This window comes from Heliconius melpomene, chromosome 9 (genome assembly GCF_056956725.1).
Source record: "Heliconius melpomene rosina isolate 202511_hmr_F chromosome 9, ASM5695672v1, whole genome shotgun sequence".
NCBI classification, from domain to species: domain Eukaryota; kingdom Metazoa; phylum Arthropoda; class Insecta; order Lepidoptera; family Nymphalidae; genus Heliconius; species Heliconius melpomene.
The window spans coordinates 1,140,416-1,161,576 of NC_140397.1; the positions used below are offsets into that span (position 1 = coordinate 1,140,416).

Genomic DNA, 21,161 nt, shown 5'->3' on the forward strand with positions numbered 1-21,161 from the left:
TAAAAACACTGAAATTGTTAATTTCAAATTATACAATATTTTATAAAATATTAAATATGGCCAAAATACTAGGCGCCATCTATTATATTTATGTAAAAAGAGGTTAAGAAAATTAAAAGGAACTAAGTTGTAAGTTGTAACGACAGTTTTCCGGCGCTTTCCACTAGTAAACTAACTAAATAGAAAAGAGGCATTTCGTATGAACTTATGAAGCTTTATAGAAATGTTTTTCTATTTCTATAATGCTCTGCTACTAGCCGTAATTGGAACATTGGGTTTGGTTGGTAGTAGATGCATATTTCTCTTATGTCTGAAGAAAAGGGCTAATTGATAGACATAGCTTTATTTATGTAATATTAGGCTACAAGAAAATATTAATTATTTTATTTTAAAGATTTTTCTAAAATCATTTTTTTTTTTAAAAAAGTAGTTAAAAATCTATCTATTTATTTTATTTTCTAAAACGAAAAATGCTTAACATGAATAACAAAACAATTCATATTTCATATAATATAAAAATACAAATATAAAGAGTAATTAAAAGATTAATGTGAACGGCAGTAATCGGCGAATAATGAAAAGTTGAATTTTTAATGCGCAACAATTACCTACTTGCTTCGAGAACAAAGTAAATACAAAACAGAATTGTTAAGATATGGATTTAAAGTATTATTTATATTTTTCTTTTCTTTAGCTTCATGTTGTATCTCGCATGTAGGAGGGTAGGCAGAAGGAACTTGTAAACTTATTGTTAAGACAGTAGACACTGCGTTCCCCACTTTCCGTCGAATTCTGGAGGCATTGCGTGTTGAGTGGTGGAAATCGTCGTCGCAACATATTTAGAGTTTTAAATTGATTATTTTCGCTTCGGTAGTCCTACATATATTCACATACTAGCGACCCGCCCGCGGCTTCGTTCGCTTGTACTACACAATGATTTATTTTCTCATCGGAATGAAATGAAATATTTAATATTTTCACTTCCACGTTCTGGTAACAGGCAAGGCGCGGTGTTGAGATCCACCACTTAACATGCAATGCCTAACACTAGGTTCCTTCTGCCTACCCAAGCCAAAAAAATATATTAACATGTTTTTTATTTATGAACTGATTGAAATAAAAAAATTTAGGGACGTTTGCCAAAATACCACTGTGAAAGCTTCAGTTAAAGCAGATAACGCGTTTCTGACACTAGTGTGAACAAGCGCACCGACAAACAGACAAAAATTTTAAAATATGTACTGTTATGGGTTCTTTTTCTTTATTATTGCAGTAGATTTTCTCATATGTCTTCCATTTACAGACAGCGATGAGTAAATTTACAAACATTTTTTGTAATTATAAAGTAAAGAAATAAATCAATGTACCCACCATGTAGGTATATTACGAAATTTATGAAATATTACTGTAGATACCCTTGTTGGGTCTTCATGTTGAAATATTTATACATAGCTATTAAGTCGCGTTACATAGAAAACTAAATTGAAGTGAACGTCGCTTATTTGCTCGTCATATTAATTATTTAATATTTGTCATAACAACACAAACATAATATAGACAAGAAGCTAGCCTAGTGTCAAGACCCTCCGTTTTAGGTAAGTCCATCTAATATGAAGATATTATGGGTTGAGTGGCAGAACTCTAGTTTTGTTTCCAACGTACTACGAATCCATTTTTTTTATAACATGCAGTAAGTAATTGGTATTTGTTTAATTCTATAAATACATGAATATTATGTATGTTATTGATGGACTTTCTTTTAAATGTAATATAGACAAAGTTATAGAATGAAATTAGTGTTGTCTAAACTAGATCTGAGACAACATTTCTATTTTTTAATACCAACGTTGCTCTGTAAACAAATAATAGCGGCCAAGTGAGTTACCATTTCTACCATATTCCTATAATGGAATCAATTTATATGTAGTTATATAGTTTATGTACCGGACGGGCGGAACTCAAGTGAATGAGCCGCTGACGCCCTGCACACTATAGGTTCCAGATCATGGGAACACGGAGTATGCTGAGACCCCAAGACGTTTTTGTGAGTCGTTCTTGTGAGACGTTCTTGTGAGTCGTTCTTGTGAGACGTTCTTGTGAGACGTTCTTGTGAGATGTTCTTGTGAGACGTTCTTGGGAGTCCTTCTTGTGAGACGTTCTTGTGAGTCGTTCTTGTGAGACGTTCTTGTGAGACGTTCTTGTGAGACGTTCTTGGGAGTCCTTCTTGTGAGACGTTCTTGTGAGTCCTTCTTGTGAGACGTTCTTGCGAGACGTTCTTGCTATACATTGAAACAAGATACTGAAACAGGATGTTGAAACAGGATATTGAAACAAGATGTTGATCACTGTATAACGGTCGGTGACTGTCGGCTCTATTCGTGTCTTGTTCCGATTCTATCTTCTTCCTGTTGTGCTCACCGTTGATTGCCGACTGTCTCTGTCTCGCCCGACGCGCACCTCCGTTGCGCGGAGCTAAACGGTAACGAGAGCCGCGAGCCACCGAGCCGTTTTATCTTTATTTACAACAATATTTTTACTATGATTATCACACATTTACATTTATATTTTAATAACTAAAAATCGGATGTTTTTACAATTTATACATATTAAAAGAACATAAAAATATCTATCTATCTATGTATAAAACATTATACTATTTAAGTATTATCTATTATTAAATTACGAAAAATGCTGTTACGATGACGAATTTTACATGAGTTTTTACAATGAAAATTCTCTCTAAAATTAATTACACACATTAGGAATATACAAATCTGTTATTTTGTTACAGAAAACTATGACAAACAATAATTAATAATAAAATTTACTATACGGAAGTTACTATTATATAAAAAGCGATTAATGCGGCAAATCATAGTACAACTATACAAATAAGATATAAAGTCGAAAATTATTATCTAAAACGGAACCCAAATCTATTTATATTTATTATTTAATGTAATTACTTATTTACAAAGGAAAAAACACTATTAATTTAGAAAAGACACTAATAATAACATTCAAAATTACGAGAGTGGTATGACGTCACTTTTTGCCAAACTAAACAGTCTCTAACATGTTGTGACGAGTTCACAGCCGATGATGCGCGTCGGTTGTCGCGAACATTTCTCCCGCCGTGCAGAATCAGGTCTCGATGTGATGCTGCATCTTTCCCGCGGTGAGCGACGACGTCTTCTTACTTTGGAAGCGGAACGAGTTTTTTGGTTGGCCTTTTCAGAAGACCACCCTTAGTGCGTACTTCAACTATTCGCACTTGTCCATCTGCACCTGGATATACTTTTTCTATGCGTCCTCTTGGCCACGTATTTCTTGGAAGTTGTGAGTCGGCTATAAGTACCGGGTCACCTATTTCATAAGTAGGGCCTCGACCATGAGGCTCCCGCCGGTGTTGAAGTTCAGGGAGATATTCGCGAACCCAGCGTCTCCAAAACATGTCTGCTAATATCTGTGAGCGTCTCCACTGCTTTTTGCTATCGATGTCGTCCTCACTAAATGTGCCAGGTACAGGTAGACGAGCTGAACCCCCAAGTAAAAAGTGATTGGGTGTTATAGATTCTTCGTCGTCATTGTTTACAGAAACATGTGTGAGGGGACGACTATTCACAGTATATTCTACTTCGCAGAGTAATGTAGCCAAAATTTCTTCTCGGGGGTATCTCTCACGAAGAATAGTGTATAGAGCTGTTTTCACGCAGCGAACAAGACGTTCCCATGCGCCTCCCATGAATGGTGCAGATGGTGTTATGAAACGCCATGCGATGCCTCGACGACTGGCTTCTTCTTTGAATGCTTCTCGAAGTTCTTTGTCTGCTCCATGCATGTTTGTACCATTATCTGAGTAAATTTCGGAAGGACATCCTCGACGTGCAGCGAATCTTCGCAATGCAAGTATGGCAGAGTCTGCGCTTAGGCTGGCGGCGATTTCCAGGTGAACTGCTCTAGTGGTAAGACACGTGAAGAGTGCGACGTAACGTTTCACGTGTTGTCTGCCGACGACTACTGTGAGAGGGCCAAAATAATCTAAGCCGGTGTATGTAAATGGTCTTCGATGATGAGCGAGACGGGATTTAGGATGATCACCCGTAGAAGGCTGTGGGGGTTGTGCCTTGCGAATACGACACTTGAGGCACTGATGAACTATCCTTTTCACGGTGGGACGAAGACGAATTACCCAAAAATGTTGACGTACTTCATTTACTATTATTTCGGTGCTGCTGTGGTGAAGACAACGGTGGGTCCAATCAATATATAACTGTGTGATGTAGTTATCTCCATCTAAGACTTGTGGTTTCTTTGTTTCGTCTTTTATTCCCTCGGCGGCGGCTATACGGCTGCGAAGAACGACAATGTCATCTCGGAGTTCTACGGGTAATGAATGAAGGCGACTTTGTTTGGCAATAGTCCTGTTGTATCTTAAGTCTGTGATATCTTCATTGAAAGATTCTTCTTGAGATGTTCGGATGAGAAGATTTTCTGCTTTTGTAATGTACTTCGAATCCAATATCAGAAAATTGTTGGAATCCATAGATTTCTTGCTATGTAGAGTAGTAGATTTCTTTTGCAATGTTTCTCTTCGTTTGTTCCACGTAGGATCTGATTCCATATTTCTACGTGTTCGCTTATAAAAGATCTTCTCTTTTTTATTTCTGCAAATATCTAAAAATTGCAAGACTCTAGCTGTGGCACGAAGTAGTCGCTCCCATTTTGAGAAGCGTTGTGGATCAGGAATTGCTTCACGTAATTTTGTCTTCAGCTGGAGTTCTTTAACGGTAAAAGTATGTTCTTCACCAGTATTATTTGACACGACCGGTTTTTCGATAGGCCAGGTACTCGGATTTTCTTTCAAGAAGGCAGGCCCGTGATACCATTCATGATCAGCTCCAAAATCAGATGGTACTTCTCTGGTGGCTATATCGGCGACATTGAGCTTAGAAGGTACCCAACGCCATTCTTCAACTTTGGTATATTCTTCAATGGCTGCTAGTCTATGTGCGACAAATGGCTTATAAGACCTGGCTCCATTTCTTATCCACGTCAGAACTGTCTTACTGTCTGTCCAAAAGATTTTGCATTCCGGCGCAATACGATGTTCTTTTATGACAGCTTCTGCTATGCGAACTCCCATGACGGCTGCTTGTAGTTCTAAACGAGGAATTGACATAACCTTGAGCGGGGCTACTTTCGCTTTAGCCATGATCATGTTGACTTGGACTTTTCCATCCGGAGCAACCACCCTCCAGTAGGCAGCTGCTGCGTAGGCTGTTTCACTGGCGTCGCTGAATATATGTAGTTGTACAGATGTGGCATCACTATAACCAGAGTAGCATCGAGGTAAGCTCACATTTTTCAATTTCTGAAGGTGTAGCATCCATTCTGCCCACTGCTTGGAAAGATCTTCATCCAGATGTTGATCCCAATCTATAATTCTTCGCCAAGATTCTTGAAGAATTTGTTTAGCACGAATAGTAACGGGTGAAGCGAAACCAAGTGGGTCATAGAGTGACATAACTATCTTCAGAGCTTCTCTCTTCGTAGGAGCTGTTTTCTTTAATAAACTGGGCGGTAATCTTGCTAGTTTTAAATTGAATCGTAATTCATCGGTTGACGGTCTCCACATTAAACCCAAAATCTTTTCTTCTTTGGTACCCAGGTTAATAGTTTCTGTCATATTTGATTGTTTTTCAAGTTCATTTATTATTTTCGGGATATTTGAAACCCACTTGCAGAGTTTGAAACAAGCTTCTCCGTGGATATGTTGGACCTTTTTGGAAGTTTCTATAGCTTCTTCTATACTTCGGAAACTGTCTAGGTAGTCATCCATATAGTGGTTGTGGATGATAGCTTCCACTGCTTCTGGATGCGTGTCGATGTACCTTTTTGCGTTCCAATCTTTAGCGAATATCGCGGTGCATGGTGAACTCGCAGCTCCAAATATAAGCGACGTCATGCGATATTCTTCAGGAGTTCCCTCCCGCCGGTGTCCTCTCCACAGGTAGCGAAGGGCATCCCTATCTTGAGGTCTTACTTTGACTTGCATAAACATTTCGGCTATGTCGGCTGATACAGCGAAAGCATGACGGCGAAATCTCATCATGACTCCAGGAAGCGATTGAAGAAGGTCTGGTCCAGTCAAGAGGAAATCGTTTAGTGACATACCTTTGGTTTTAGCAGCGGCGTCGTGAACAATGCGAAGCTTCTCTGGTTTAGCCGGGTTTTGCACGTCGAAGTGTGGCAGGTACCATGTTCTGCCTGGAGAGATACTTTTAGGTGCCACCTCAGCGTAGCCCTTCTGGACGAGTGATTCCATTTGTTCGGTGTATCTCCTTTTCAGTTCAGGATCACGATCAATTTTTCTCTCTATTGATATGAGCCTCTTCAGCGCCGACTCATAATTATTAACCATGATGCTGTTCTCTGATTTCCATAAAAGTGTGGTTTCAACATGCCCATCTTGTAAACGGTGTGTGTGTTTCTTCAAAATGTTTTCAGCCTTTATTTCTGGATCAGAGTCTGGCCGACGCGGATTAATGATAAGAGATTCCAAGGCAAAGTAATCTCTCAGTTGTTCATCCATTCTATCTTCAATAGCAGTAACTTGATTGACGAAATGGATTTTCTGACCCAATGTCCTATTGTGCGCACCATGTAGCACCCACCCGAGCGACGTGAGTGAAGCGATTGGTTGGTTCTTCGGTCCTATACGGACATCTTCGGCGAGTAGTAAATTCCAATTGTCTTGACCAATTAGAATTTTAGGCGTGGCTGAGTCGTAGGTGAGCTGGTTCTTCAAATCTATTAGATGATCGCAGGCAGCTAAGTCTTCTTCACGAATTGTTTGCGGGGAAAGATTAAGATGCGGAACGGTACGAGCTGTAAAGCTAATCTTCTTTTTCTGTGAATTAGCAAGTGTCACGGTAACACGCCTTGATCCCGGCGTTTCAATAACTATATCCCCGATTGCTTCCATCTTTAAAGGATCCAGCCGTCCCTCAGCACCGACTTCCTTTGCCAAAGCTTCATCTATGAGAGATACAGTTGATCCGTCGTCTAATAGAGCGTATGCGGAGGTTTCTCCCGCCGGTCCATGAACTCTGACTGGTATGATTTTAAGATAAGCATGCGCCTTTGACGGTACCCATGCGTTGGCCACGGTTTCCTTTTCTTCTTGTTGATTTCGAATTTCTGATTTCTCCTTTTTATCATAGTGTAGTAATCGATGATGAGTACCGATGCATCCCTTAATATTGCACTTCTGTGGTTTACAGGAATGTCCTGATTGTCGGAACCGCAGGCATCTGAAGCACAGTCGGTGTTCTTTGGCGAGTTCCCATCTTTTATCTGAGTTGGCATCTTGAAATTTCTTGCAGCTAATACTGTGATGACCTTCTTTGTTACAAATTTTGCACGTACTTTTCACCATTCCATGAAATCTATTAGTTTTCCTTTCTTCGGTAGTATTGTGCGTTCTATGTATCACACGACGAGTAGGCTCTGAGTGCGGGATCTCTGTTGAATAAGGTGTGCGACATGCTGCTTGTTTGGTGAGAAACTCGCTGAAGTGCGTCAGGTCTGGTTTGAATATAGATGCTTGTTCCTCGTACCACCTGGTACATAACGACGATGGTAGCTTTTCACGAAGGGCCCTCGTTATATCTGGCGCAGTGATAAAGTTGTGTAAATCGAGGGCGCGAAACAGATTGACACTGCTTCTTACCTTACTGGCGAATGCATGTATCTCCTTTGGATTGTCAGCACAACGAGGTAGAGATCGAAGCTTGTCATATTCACTATATGCGATTGCATCTGGACGACCGAAATTCATTTCAAGCTCTTCTATGATGGCATCCGGTTTTGAATGAGCTATGAGTTGTGTGTCGACGACTTCCAATGCTTTTCCAGTTAGGCTTCTTCGAATTCTGGCTGTATTTTCAACTTCATTGAAGTATCCCTTAGTGTTTTCATATATGGCCCTGTATGATAGCCATTCATTTAACACTCCACTATATGTAGGAAGATCCATGATGACTTTGGACGCGACGGGAAAATTGTATGACGATGATGGAGGTAACATTGTAGGTTTAGGTACCTCTGTTTTCATACACAACGATGTAGGAGCGGTTTCGGCTTTTTCGCATCTTTTCTTCAAATTTTCTATTTCCTTTTTTAGCTCCTCTATTTCCTTTGTTGAATCTCTCTGTATTGCTTGTTGATTTTCGGAATTGTTGCCGATATTCGGATGTTGAGGCATTCTATAGCATGACGGCACTGGATGTGGTTGCCTCGGAACATCTGCACATGGTGTAAGTGATTTTTGTACGATTTGTGCATTATCTTCAATCCAGGAGCTAACGTAGTCGGTTTTCGATATATTATCTTCCTGGGATTCTGAACTATCTGATTCAGCATCTTCCAGAGCTATTTGCGCGAGTTCAAGCTTGATGCGAAGTATTTCTTCACGAGCATTTCTTGCTCTACGTCTGGATTTCGTAGACTTCTTCGAGTTTGCACGTTTCGAAGTTGTCGACTTTATTTGTGTGCCTTCAAATTGTTCCTCCTTGTTAATTGAAATAATTCTTGAGTCTTCCTTTTCGTCACTTGGTACTATTAAGTTCTTTTCTATTTCGGAATCCTCTTGTGTATTCGTAGGCGGGTGTGTCACCTCTGTGTGACTAGATGAAGGGTCGGCTTCATATCTCAATCCCTCGGATCGACCTCTTGATCTTGTGATAGGCATCTTAGTAAAAACCTACGATAATTGGTAAAACTCACCAAGACGAAACGATAATACTCGAAGGCGGATGCACGAAGATTCTCGGAGACGATCGACGACACTCGAAGGCGGAAGCACGAAGATTCTCGGAGACGAACGACGACACACGAAGGCGGATGTCGGAGGATGATGCACGAACACTCACGAAGACTTACGATAATACTCGAAGGCGGATGCACGAACACTCACGACGTGACTTACGGCGCGATAGATGTCAGCGCAGTAGCGAGCACGACAGTCAATGCGGACGCCAACGGAGGCGGCGGAGAGCGCAGCGGAGAGCGCTATGTGACGGAGAACACTGCGCGACGGAGAGCACTGCGCGATGTAGTACGATAATACTCGAAGGCGGATGCACGAAGGTTCTCGAACACTCACGATAACACTCGAAGGCGGATGTCAGAGGCTGATGCACGAACACTCACGAAGACTCACGATAACACTCGAAGGCGGATGTCAGAGGCTGATGCACGAACACTCACGAAGACTACAGGCGAGTAAGGCGACTTCAGCACAGTTGCGAGCGCGACAGTCAATACGGAATATACTGCGCGATGGAGCACGGCGCGACGGAGAGCACTACGCGATGGAGCACTTACGAAGACTCACGAAGGCGGATGCACAAAACACTCACGACGTGACGGGATATGTGACGTCAGCGCAGTTGCGAGCGCGACAGTCGATACGGATGCGAAACGCGACGGCGAATGCGTTTGCGAGCGCGACGGAAAACACTGCGCGATAGAGTACTGCGCGACGGAGCACTTGCGCGACGGAGCACTGCGATAACTTGCACGATGACGGATGATGCTTCAGCTTCGGTGAGGAGTCCCCAGATCCAGCTCGAAGGACCAGCACGTTGTACCGGACGGGCGGAACTCAAGTGAATGAGCCGCTGACGCCCTGCACACTATAGGTTCCAGATCATGGGAACACGGAGTATGCTGAGACCCCAAGACGTTTTTGTGAGTCGTTCTTGTGAGACGTTCTTGTGAGTCGTTCTTGTGAGACGTTCTTGTGAGACGTTCTTGTGAGATGTTCTTGTGAGACGTTCTTGGGAGTCCTTCTTGTGAGACGTTCTTGTGAGTCGTTCTTGTGAGACGTTCTTGTGAGACGTTCTTGTGAGACGTTCTTGGGAGTCCTTCTTGTGAGACGTTCTTGTGAGTCCTTCTTGTGAGACGTTCTTGCGAGACGTTCTTGCTATACATTGAAACAAGATACTGAAACAGGATGTTGAAACAGGATATTGAAACAAGATGTTGATCACTGTATAACGGTCGGTGACTGTCGGCTCTATTCGTGTCTTGTTCCGATTCTATCTTCTTCCTGTTGTGCTCACCGTTGATTGCCGACTGTCTCTGTCTCGCCCGACGCGCACCTCCGTTGCGCGGAGCTAAACGGTAACGAGAGCCGCGAGCCACCGAGCCGTTTTATCTTTATTTACAACAATATTTTTACTATGATTATCACACATTTACATTTATATTTTAATAACTAAAAATCGGATGTTTTTACAATTTATACATATTAAAAGAACATAAAAATATCTATCTATCTATGTATAAAACATTATACTATTTAAGTATTATCTATTATTAAATTACGAAAAATGCTGTTACGATGACGAATTTTACATGAGTTTTTACAATGAAAATTCTCTCTAAAATTAATTACACACATTAGGAATATACAAATCTGTTATTTTGTTACAGAAAACTATGACAAACAATAATTAATAATAAAATTTACTATACGGAAGTTACTATTATATAAAAAGCGATTAATGCGGCAAATCATAGTACAACTATACAAATAAGATATAAAGTCGAAAATTATTATCTAAAACGGAACCCAAATCTATTTATATTTATTATTTAATGTAATTACTTATTTACAAAGGAAAAAACACTATTAATTTAGAAAAGACACTAATAATAACATTCAAAATTACGAGAGTGGTATGACGTCACTTTTTGCCAAACTAAACAGTCTCTAACATGTTGTGACGAGTTCACAGCCGATGATGCGCGTCGGTTGTCGCGAACAGTTTAAGTAAATAAATAAACAGGATAGTATCACAAAATCAACGATTGTTTTATCTGTTTACCCGACTGCGACAAAGCACAAAAGGAGCGTTATGTTTTTAGCGTGTATATATGTATATCCGTTCCTTTATTTCCTTGTAAATGTTGTTTATTCCTTTAAACAGTAACTTTATTTTGATAATTGATACATCGTTGGATTTGTTTTAATGGCGCGATTGTTTTTAGATATTTTAATTTATTTTGTTTTGTTTATTTACTTGTTACTTTTAAATGAGGTTGTCGTGGCGCAGGAACTAACTAAAGGACTAACACGAAACTTGTTTATATACATACTATATACAATGATAAACTGTAGGTATATTATACGTAGTTCCTGTGGGACTGTAGGAACTTGAATCCATGTTGAAGTTTTGTATGAATAATATCGTTTGCAGGTAGTTAATTTTGCATCAAAGTCTTGTATATGTATCAATTACAATGAAAATTCATCGAGAAACGGACCTACGCCTACAGCGACATAACATTATATTATATATAAAATTTCAATATATCTAAGTAAACGAAGAGTTTATTTAACTTCACTTGTTGAGTCAATCTTCTCCAAGATTAGTTTCAAATGTTCGTTGTAAAGTATTGATAGCGATCGCTGTTTAATTCTCTCTTATCATATTTTATAACTTACAATTGTTCAAAAGATAGAATTTCAGGAAAATTTAAATATTTCTTCATTGTTATTCTGTTCACTTAAAGTATATTATGTTAATATTAATATAATTTTACAGACTTGTCCACAAAGATTTTAAGATAATATTAACTTTAATTATTGTTATTATACATTTTAGTACAGTAATTCGGATTCAGAATGTACAGATGTTTGCTTAATTACTGAAACATTATTATTAGTGCCATACTAAACTTTATTATATTAGCTATTTATTTATTTTTAAGTTATTAGGTAGCTGTTCAATAGATCAGAATGCAGAACAAATTCATGACAGAAAATCGAGTGTTTTCCACGCTTAAATTAATTTACAAGATTTTGGGCTAATACTGTAGCTTATGAATGTATAGCCAGATATAGATACTTATAAATTTTAATTCTCAACCATCGCACACAGTAAAAAGTAACACAAAAAGTAAGAACAAAATATAAACAACAAAAATATTTATAAAAATCGAGCCTATAAAAACGACGATAATGGCTACTTAAATAGATTGATTGGCTGAATACTTCAACACCTAACATATCTGATGTAACATAAAAAAAATATATAAAAAAAACTCGATAATGACATTGACATATGAATCATAATATACAAAAAATCGAAAGCCATTAACAATCAAAAATATTATCTAAAACAAATAGATAGATATATTGTAATAAAATACATTATAATAGCATGAAAAGCCTATTAAAGTTTTCAAGTGTAGTAAATGGCGATTGGCTAGCTTTTTTAATGGGAAAGAGTTGAGAGAACGCCGGCTTCTCATTGGCGGGAGTTTGACGTAAGTAGCGGTGTTTTCGCGCGCTTTCCATCAGTATGCTGTTGTGAGTTTCACGCGACCGCCCGACGAACTTTGGTTATGTTTCTATAACTTCGCTGAAATTACAGGTAAGTAATTATTTGTATATATTATTTAACCAATCACATATATAAAATTGTTTTTTGGGTTATATTTCTTTTTTTAGGGTATTATTGTGGATTTTTTACTTAAAGAAATATGATAATTTGTGATAAATTGAGTTTGAAAAATAAATATGAATTGTAAGAAAATCATATGACATTATTTGTAAATCTTGTAAAGAAACTATAAAAGTAAATTAATACTTAATATATAAAAGAATATTAAAAAATTGTTACGCTTAAAATATAACAAAATTAAAATTGGATACTTTTCCAATTTTATATTTTTCCTCAGTAGGTACTCGTTATTTTTTCTGCATTATTTTTATAACGTTTCAATTGATAAATTTCAATATAATGGAATCATGGCATAATATTTAATATTATGAAATAATAATTTAAAAAAAAAAGTCTTTTGTGTTTTTTTTAAAAACGTTTAAAAATTTAAACGTAGCGGGTCACAAACCTGCACCTCCTAGAGACTACCTGTATCTAATAGTAAACAAAAAATTAAAAATTTAAAGAAAAATTCCGTTTAAAAAAGTGTGTTCATTTTTAGTTCTCACAATTGTAAAGAATCAATCAATCAAGGTAACATGCCGTAATGTGCTTTATATATAACAAGAAACAAGAAAATATATGATTCTTTAGTTTCATATCCAATTTTTTTACTCAATTTTTTTTAAGTAATATTTTAAAGTGATTGTAGAACGTCACAACTTCGTTGTGTGATCTACAGAGCGAAAAAGCTCCCTTCCTTCGTTCTCCTATTTCCGTAGGAATGTCAGGGAAACATCTCTTAGTATTCCCTTATACTCTCCAAGATTCAAATGCCAAATTTCAGTGTTCAGCGCCGCGTAATTTAAGCTGTGCCTCGTATCTCTAAATTGACATAAATATTAAAAAATAAAAAAAATACCAAAAAATACTTTTTATAACAAAATATAACACTACCAAGCATTTATCTATATATATAAAATCGAAAGGTCACTCACTCATCACGAAATCTCAGAAACTACATGTGCTAGGAGTCTCAAATTTTGCATAGGAGTTACTTATAGGACGTAGGTGCTCGCTAAGACGGGAATTTGCAATATTCGACTTCTAAGGGGTTGTTTTTGGGGTCGAAAGTTTGTATTAAACTTCGTTACTACAAATGCTAGCAGTCTCAAATTTTGCATAGACGTCACTAGGACGTAGTCATGGAGACAGAAATTAATAATAACATAGTTCACGCGGGTGAAACCGCGAGCGGGGCGCTAGTGTTATTACATAGATGATCTTGTTATAAATTATAATTTGTACAGCAAACAGCCTCCAGTGGTAACCATTGGAAATTGTTCAGGCGATCATCCTTGCTAATATCCAATAGGTCACAGCTATTGGTATTTATAATTTTATATGTAGATATTGTTTTGATTTAACTAAATTTAGCCAGCTTTAGAACATAGACGAAATACTCGTAGGTTAGATATATTATATTATATTCTTATGTTGATTAAATTCGTAGAACTTTATGTTGTTAACGTAGCGGGTCTCGAACCCGTGCCTCTCGTTCAGCGTCGAAATACCTTCTTGTCGTCAATTAAGTATTACGGGTACTTATCGAGTTACGTCGAAATTCTTATAAATATTATTCTTATCATAAGGAATAAAACCAGAAAAGAGTACGTGTCCTCTGTTTAGAAATTATTTTGTGCATAACCAGTTATATAAATAAAATAAAAAAAAAATCGCATTTTAATTTTATTATTTTCTGACTTAGAGTCAAAGATCTTTTAGTGAAGGTCCTAACTCATAGGATTCTAGGCTGTCTGCTGATGACTGAAGATGTCTATAAAGTCATGTCTCCAGACAGGTCTGACTCATTAAACCCTGGAGCCTCAGTGGTACGAGGGTCTAATAAATCTGGTCCTTACAGCCATAGGAACAATAAAAGTGGTTGTTCCACATATGGCACTGGGGGCCTCGTAAGCTTGAAAAGAAAAAGAGACTGTTATAATGTCAAAATGAAAATATCTTTTTCTTTACCATTTTAAATTACTAATTGTTATTTTTTTTAATTTCCATCGATTTGCTAATCTTAGATTACCACATACGGCTACTGAGCTATTTTCAGGATAAAGATCCTAAAAAATTTTAAAAAAGACAATAAAAATAGAACTTAAATCTTACTCGAATTAAAATCCACGCGAACAAAATTGCGGGCGATGGCTAGTCTTATATAGGAAGACAATCTATTATATCAAGTAGTGATCAATCCAAAAATATGTATAAATTCAATAATATCGATCCCTTTGATATATTTCTCGGGTCATTTGCGTCCATACAATTTGCAAAAGATCACCTCAGCTCCCAACACACCGGCACCGGCACCGGTACACTGACCCCTTTTATTTATTTGATTTGACCGTCACGAGGAAAGTGGGTATGCGTTAAAATAATAAACCAATTATATTTTATAAGGGAAATAAGGAAAAACGGAAAAAAATATCTAAAAGTAGACGAAAATGAAAAAAATTGAGAAACAGAAATAGCTTTGCCTTACAAGTATTTGTTAAACTTTTTTGAGCTTCACGCTGTATCCCGCGTACAATAGAGTAGGCAGAGGGAAACGTAGTGTTAAGCACTTCCTTTCCTACTTTTCGCCCAATTTTTGATATATTGCGTGTTAAGTAGCTCAGCATAATGGCGTGCTCTGTTATTAGAGTACGTAAATGAAAGCCCCCGAGTGGGGATCGAACCCATAACCGTTTACAGCCAGAAGCTGTTCTACTGTGAAACAACGGCCTCAATTATTTAATTTGACTAATTTTTTTAAGCCATTATGGCGCGGAGGGTCAAGCGTGCGACTGCGAACGCGAGAGTTATGGGTTCGATTGCTACTCTGGGGAATGAAACATTAAACATTTTCATTTTCCTCTCTGGTAACTTGGCTTAAATCCCGGCGTTGAGTTCCGCAACTCTGGTGGAACTCGGCGGTAATTGGCATAATGGGAATCAAAGTGTCTTAACGCTAGGTTCCCACGTTTAACGTAAAGTTAAAACATTTTTTTTTAAATATTTTTATAAGAATTTTCTAAACTGCAGGTAACCCTCACACCGGGATTTCCCCTGGATATTTTTCAAACCTTAAACGTATCTGACATTGTAAAAAGCTTTGGGTACACTTTGCTGCCGTTAAAGCGAAAGCTTAGTAAATGTCAACTTCGATTTCCTCCCGGCCGTTTTACATGAATTTTTGTTTTTTTTTTTACTTTTACAACTTGTTTGCACGCCTATTGTGAAATGAGCTGATAAAATGTAGTGTTAGGTCACTAACATCTAGAATATTTTTAATATGTGTCTCGGTGTGTTTTCGAAAACCATTTGTTTTATTTTTGTTACTATTATTATAGTAGTTCTTATATAAAAATAAAGTATTAATAAATATTATTTTTTTATTGAGAATCAGGTTAAATTGGTAGAGTGAGTTAATCATTCCAATCCTGCATAATTGTATAACTTATTGTTTTAGGTTAAAAAAATAAATTAGACGAAATGCCAATATATATCGCGACATTGAGTTACGCCACTCAACTCACAATGTCTTGAATTCGACAGTGGAGAACGGAGTGTATTGACATTAAGTACTATCAACTGTGCCTGTCCTGCTGCGCGGAAAAAAACATAAAGATAAAACGAAAAAAAATTAAAATACAAAAAATAAAACAGCTTAATATAATTGTACTGACCAACTAATCTGAATGTAACAGAACCAGCTAAATTATAATGTTATAATTTAGTCGCATAATTAACTAAAATCGTGTCATCGTGATTCAATTTGATTCTAGTTTAAATTGTTGCTATCAAATAAACTATTAAATTTTAACTAATTTCTATTTAGTAGTCACTTGGTAGAGATGCTCAGCAGCATAGGTCGAAATGTAAACGTAGATTGTGGGTTCGATTTACTTTCAGGGTAATAAATGATTTTCATTATCTAGCTCTGGTAATAAGACGTAGCTTTGGGTTCCGCGATGACTCGAAAAATCTCCATTAGCTGTTTTTACTCTTGAGACACTTCTCGACACTAAGTCCTCTCTGCCTATCCAGCTATGAAATACGCGGGATAGGTACAGCATGAAATAAAAATAACATATAGGTAGGCTAGGTGTAGTTATTTAACATTTATATAGACTCAAAATTACAATCACGAACTTAAGTTTCTGTCATCTTCATAGAACGAATTAAAAGTGATCTAACTCTACACTCTCCATGCTACTCTCTGTCTCTCACATACACAGGCACTGACACACACAAACAAACACACACACACCCATACGTAACATACTCGTCAGTCATTAAAAAATTGTCATATACAATTAAAATCTATACTTTACAGCCCACCAAAAATGCGCCTTTAGCTTTTCCCTCACAATATATATAATAAAATATCAATAACTATAATAAATAAAGAGAGTAACGGCAATACACTTGAACTTGCAAAAGTCAACCCGAATACCCGAAAAAGTCACTTCACTTGTTGAAGGGCTTATACAACTATCATGGAACCTAATCAGTTGAAGTATTTGAAAATATATTTCAGTTATTACTATACGTACTGTTGCCATTATGTTTATTTTAGACGAAGGCTTCGTGACGCGAGGGTAAGGGAGTTTGGTTATGTGTTCGATTTCCACTCAGAAAGGTTAAAATGTTCGCTCTAGTAACAAGACCAAGGGCGACGTTAAGTTCCGCCACTCCACACGCAATGCCTGCAGAATTTCTTTTCTTTCCGCCAATCTTCGGAGGCGATGCATGTGAAATGGCAGAATTCAACGCCGCGAATTGCTGAGCAAGAAAATGAAAATCATATTATTAAAAAATAAGTTTATTCATTAATTAATTGGAATAATGATAATTGGAATATAATATTATTTCATATTTATTATTCGTTATTTGTTCGGATAAATTATTTTCTCCTATGAAACATCGTTATAGAAAATATTGCTTTAGGCTCCAGATACAGGGTGTTTGTTCTGGACCACGTCTTGTCTTTATAGTGCCAATTAACGGGATTGTTAAATTAAGCTCACCTAGATTGTTTATACTGAATGTTATTCTCTAAGGGAAAACTTAACTATAAACTGGGTACTCTAACTAAATGTAGTTTATTTTTAACTGTAGTAATGAAAATGATGATTGGTTTAAGACGGTGCTGACTCGTGGCACAGTTGTCGTTTTCTTGACGGAATATGGTCGTTGTAAGTTCAAATCTAAATTCAATTTGAAGCAAAACTTATATTTAGCGCAATTTATTTACAAAAAAATCTATTTCCTCTACGCATTTTTCTTACATGGCAAAGTAAAGCCTGGTATTAAGAAACTCTGCTGTCAACTTTCCGCCCTTTTGAGACATTGTATCAATTGGCGAAATTCAACGCCGCCCTTTCTTTATGAAAGCGGAGAAATTTAAAAAAAAATATATTTCATATTATCCATATTGGCGCTTTTCCTTGAATTTATTTTAACATTATTGTCAATTGAAAGTAATTATAATTATGTTCTGATTTTTTTTTTCATAAATACCCATGAAGTTGTTAATAATTCTCGTTTAAATTTATATCTCTGAAGTAATACGAAATATATTTTAAAACAAACAAATATCGTAAACAATATTAGAGAATTATGTAAAATTGCACCCAGCTAAATGCTAACTCACCACCTTATATTGCAACGGACGGACGTCCATACGCAATGCTTTTCGCCCACTCATTGAAATTTATATATATATTTAGAACAGTACCTTAGTGTTAGTAAATACTTATTTTAGTTTTGCGTTTAAATTTTCTTATTGAATTTTATATAGGAGGTAAATTTCAAGAGAGGAGAAATGAAAAACTTCAACGTATCGCGGTTTAAGCATAATATATAAGGATTAATACAAACTCTTATATCTATAAGAGTGAAGAAATTAAAATATAAATTTAAGTAAATATTTCATTTTCTCAAACGGGATCTGAACCCACTCCCAGTCAAGTTTACTCTATGTGCACCTGAGGCAAAAGTGGCCTCATCTCAAGCCTCTGGTGATAAAATTATAAGTACCCGCTTAACCGAGATACATACATATTTCTTTGAAAAGAAATGTAGCAAAAAGGGATTTTTGTATTTTCATAGTCATTTCCTTTATTCGTAATCATGATATGTCCATACGTAATAAGCCAATATTTGCGAAGCTCTAATTAGAGCTACTATTCATATTACTAGTATGAGTAACAATGCATCAATCTTTTCCCGCACATAGCAGGGTAGGCAGAGGAAGCCTAGTGACGTTGTTCCCATTTAGACACCTAGGCAAAGCGTGTTGAGATTAACGTCACGCTTTGCCTCGTTACCATGATTTTATGTCTTTGTGAGAATTTAACCCCCAACCTGTCGCGTTTATAGTCACACGCTAGTGCCCCTGCGCCAAGCCTGGCAAACAATGGCTGCGCTTTATCGTCTTACCAGAGTAAATAAAAATAATTAATTTCACTTACTAGGATCGAACCCACAAACATCGCGCTTACAGTGAAACGAGGTACCACTGCGCCAGAACGGTCTCTTATTATAAAAAAATACCCTTAGACTTTTTTCCATGAGTGTCAAACGTCTTGAAGGTCGCCAAAGATCCGTATCGTACTCTATTTTAATGTATTGGCAAGGGTTCGATAGTTTGCATAAAGAGTATTCAACGATGATATCGTCAAACGCGTGAAAGATTGTTACCGTATGTAGGTGGGTATACCAAATAAGTTTTATTAAATTCTTATCTGTATGGTCGAAAAAACTCTTCTTTTGAAAGAATCTTATATTGGAAATTTAACTTTCGGGAAACTTTAAAATGGGAAATGGAAATGTCTTAAAGGGAACAGAGTGTTTTATTAGGTTCGCAACTCCCTTGTACTTATCCTGCCTATATATAAGCTTTTAATTTTAATTAATAACGAACATCATGTATAAAAGGCATTGTCGTAAGTGGTAAATAACATTGTTGCTTTTCAAAGATTTTTTATCAATATAGAAAGCGAAACGAGCTAGTATTTTCGAGCGAAGCAAACAGTTGACAAAGTTCCTTATTTGTTTGTAGCTTTACGCTATATCCTGCACATAAAACGGTAGACAAACGGTAACAATCTGGAAACCTAATGTTGAGACACTCCGTTCCCATTAAGACACTTCCGTACCCCTCTTCCGCTAATTTGTCAAGGCAGTGATTTGCTTCATTACCAGAGCAAGGAAATGAAAAATTGAATATTTCATTCCCCGAGTGGAAATCAAACCTACAACTGTCGCGTTTACAGACAAACGCTTCTGCCCCTACTACGCCACGACAGCTAGCTCCTTCTCTCACATTGAACGGATGGAAATTACTAATCCTATATATCTTATAAAACAAAGTCGCTTTTCGTGTCTGTCTGTTGTTTCTAACTCTTCTTCTTCTAAACCACCCAACGGATTTTGATGCGGTCTTCACCATTAAGTCAAGTGTTTTTCGTAGAAGGTTTATATATAGTTTATTATTTGTACATTCTTATGTAAATTAACATAAATACGATAAATGTGTATAAAGTCCTACCCGTTGAGACACATTCGCGCATGCGCTGCTCTAATGGTAAGTACTACATGAAAAAAATGTACTGGAGTATTGTTCCTCTTAATAAGATCTACAAAAAAGTCCGCGAGAGCATATTCGTATCTTTTAAGAATAACGTGTAGTGATCATTTTTCTGTCTAAAAATAATAATTTCAATATATTTTTTATTGTGAGGGATATTTTTCCATAATGGTATTAATCCTTATCCTTTAAAATACTTTATCAATTTTACAGTATTTCGAAATTGCGAATAGTTTTACAGAAAAACGCATTTAATTGTTGACACATCCCGCCGTTGACACATCAGCTGTATGTTACTCAAGTTTCACTTATCCCTTACTCTCAGCATATAAATAAGTATATTAGTTACGTTGGCCATTTAATGTAGACCAAAACTGTCTTTTACTGTTTTTCATTTTAATAAGTACTTTCGAAGTTGTTACAATATCAAAAAAATCCTTGCTGCGAATGCCATGCGTCCGCCGTGCCCGCCTGCCTTACACGCATCGGTGGTTCAGTGGTAGAATGCTCGCTTCCACGCGGGCGGCCCGGGTTCGATTCCCGGCCTATGCATTCTATTTAATTTTCCTCACAGGCAGCCACGTCGTGCTTGCTTTTCATCAGGGACAGAATACCCCCTTCAGCATTAACCACAAGCTCGAAAAAAAAAACCCGGCTGCCTCTATAGCAACGAAGATTTAGCTAGAAGCGTTTGCACGTATTGGAGTTGAATGTATTATTTAAGCGCGATATATTTGGTTTCACATTTTTTGTAGTAGTTAGTAGTAGGTAGGTTTTTGTTTATAATTTCTTCCGTTTAAAAATATTCATTTAACTATCTAAAAATATTCATTTAAATATATTTTAATAAGTACTTGAAAAGATTAGTAGCACAGATTTAAAATTACGGTACCTACTAAAAAATCCTTGCTGTGTAAAACAATTGGAAAATCCTTATTGAAACTACGAAAATGCGGGTTGCATTAGGGTTTAATTAATTTTCACATTATCTTAAGTGCTTTGCAAACATACATTACATGAATAATCCAGTAGTTAAAGCGGACGAAGCCGCAAGAGGG

The 21,161-nt window shown here is 36.9% G+C and overlaps 2 protein-coding genes across 2 annotated transcripts in view; one reads left to right on the forward strand and one right to left on the reverse strand.

Annotated features, from left to right (window-relative positions):
* Window positions 1-3,196: 3,196 nt before the first annotated feature.
* LOC146536116 (uncharacterized) lies at window positions 3,197-8,755 on the reverse strand. The gene has a single exon (XM_085190509.1). It carries the CDS (start codon window positions 8,753-8,755, stop codon window positions 3,197-3,199), a length of 5,559 nt encoding a protein of 1,852 aa, XP_085046635.1.
* Window positions 8,756-12,312: 3,557 nt separating this feature from the next.
* Tk (Tachykinin) overlaps window positions 12,313-21,161 on the forward strand; it is a 40,652-nt gene continuing 31,803 nt past the window's right edge. The window contains exon 1 of the mRNA XM_085190417.1: window positions 12,313-12,449. The gene's annotated coding sequence lies outside the window, so the exon portion shown is untranslated. The remainder of the gene's footprint in view (window positions 12,450-21,161) is intronic.

Bases quoted from the DNA above. Each gene is read 5' to 3' on its own strand.
- LOC146536116 (XM_085190509.1), bottom strand. From the start codon at position 8,755: ATGCCTATCACAAGATCAAGAGGTCGATCCGAGGGATTGAGATATGAA.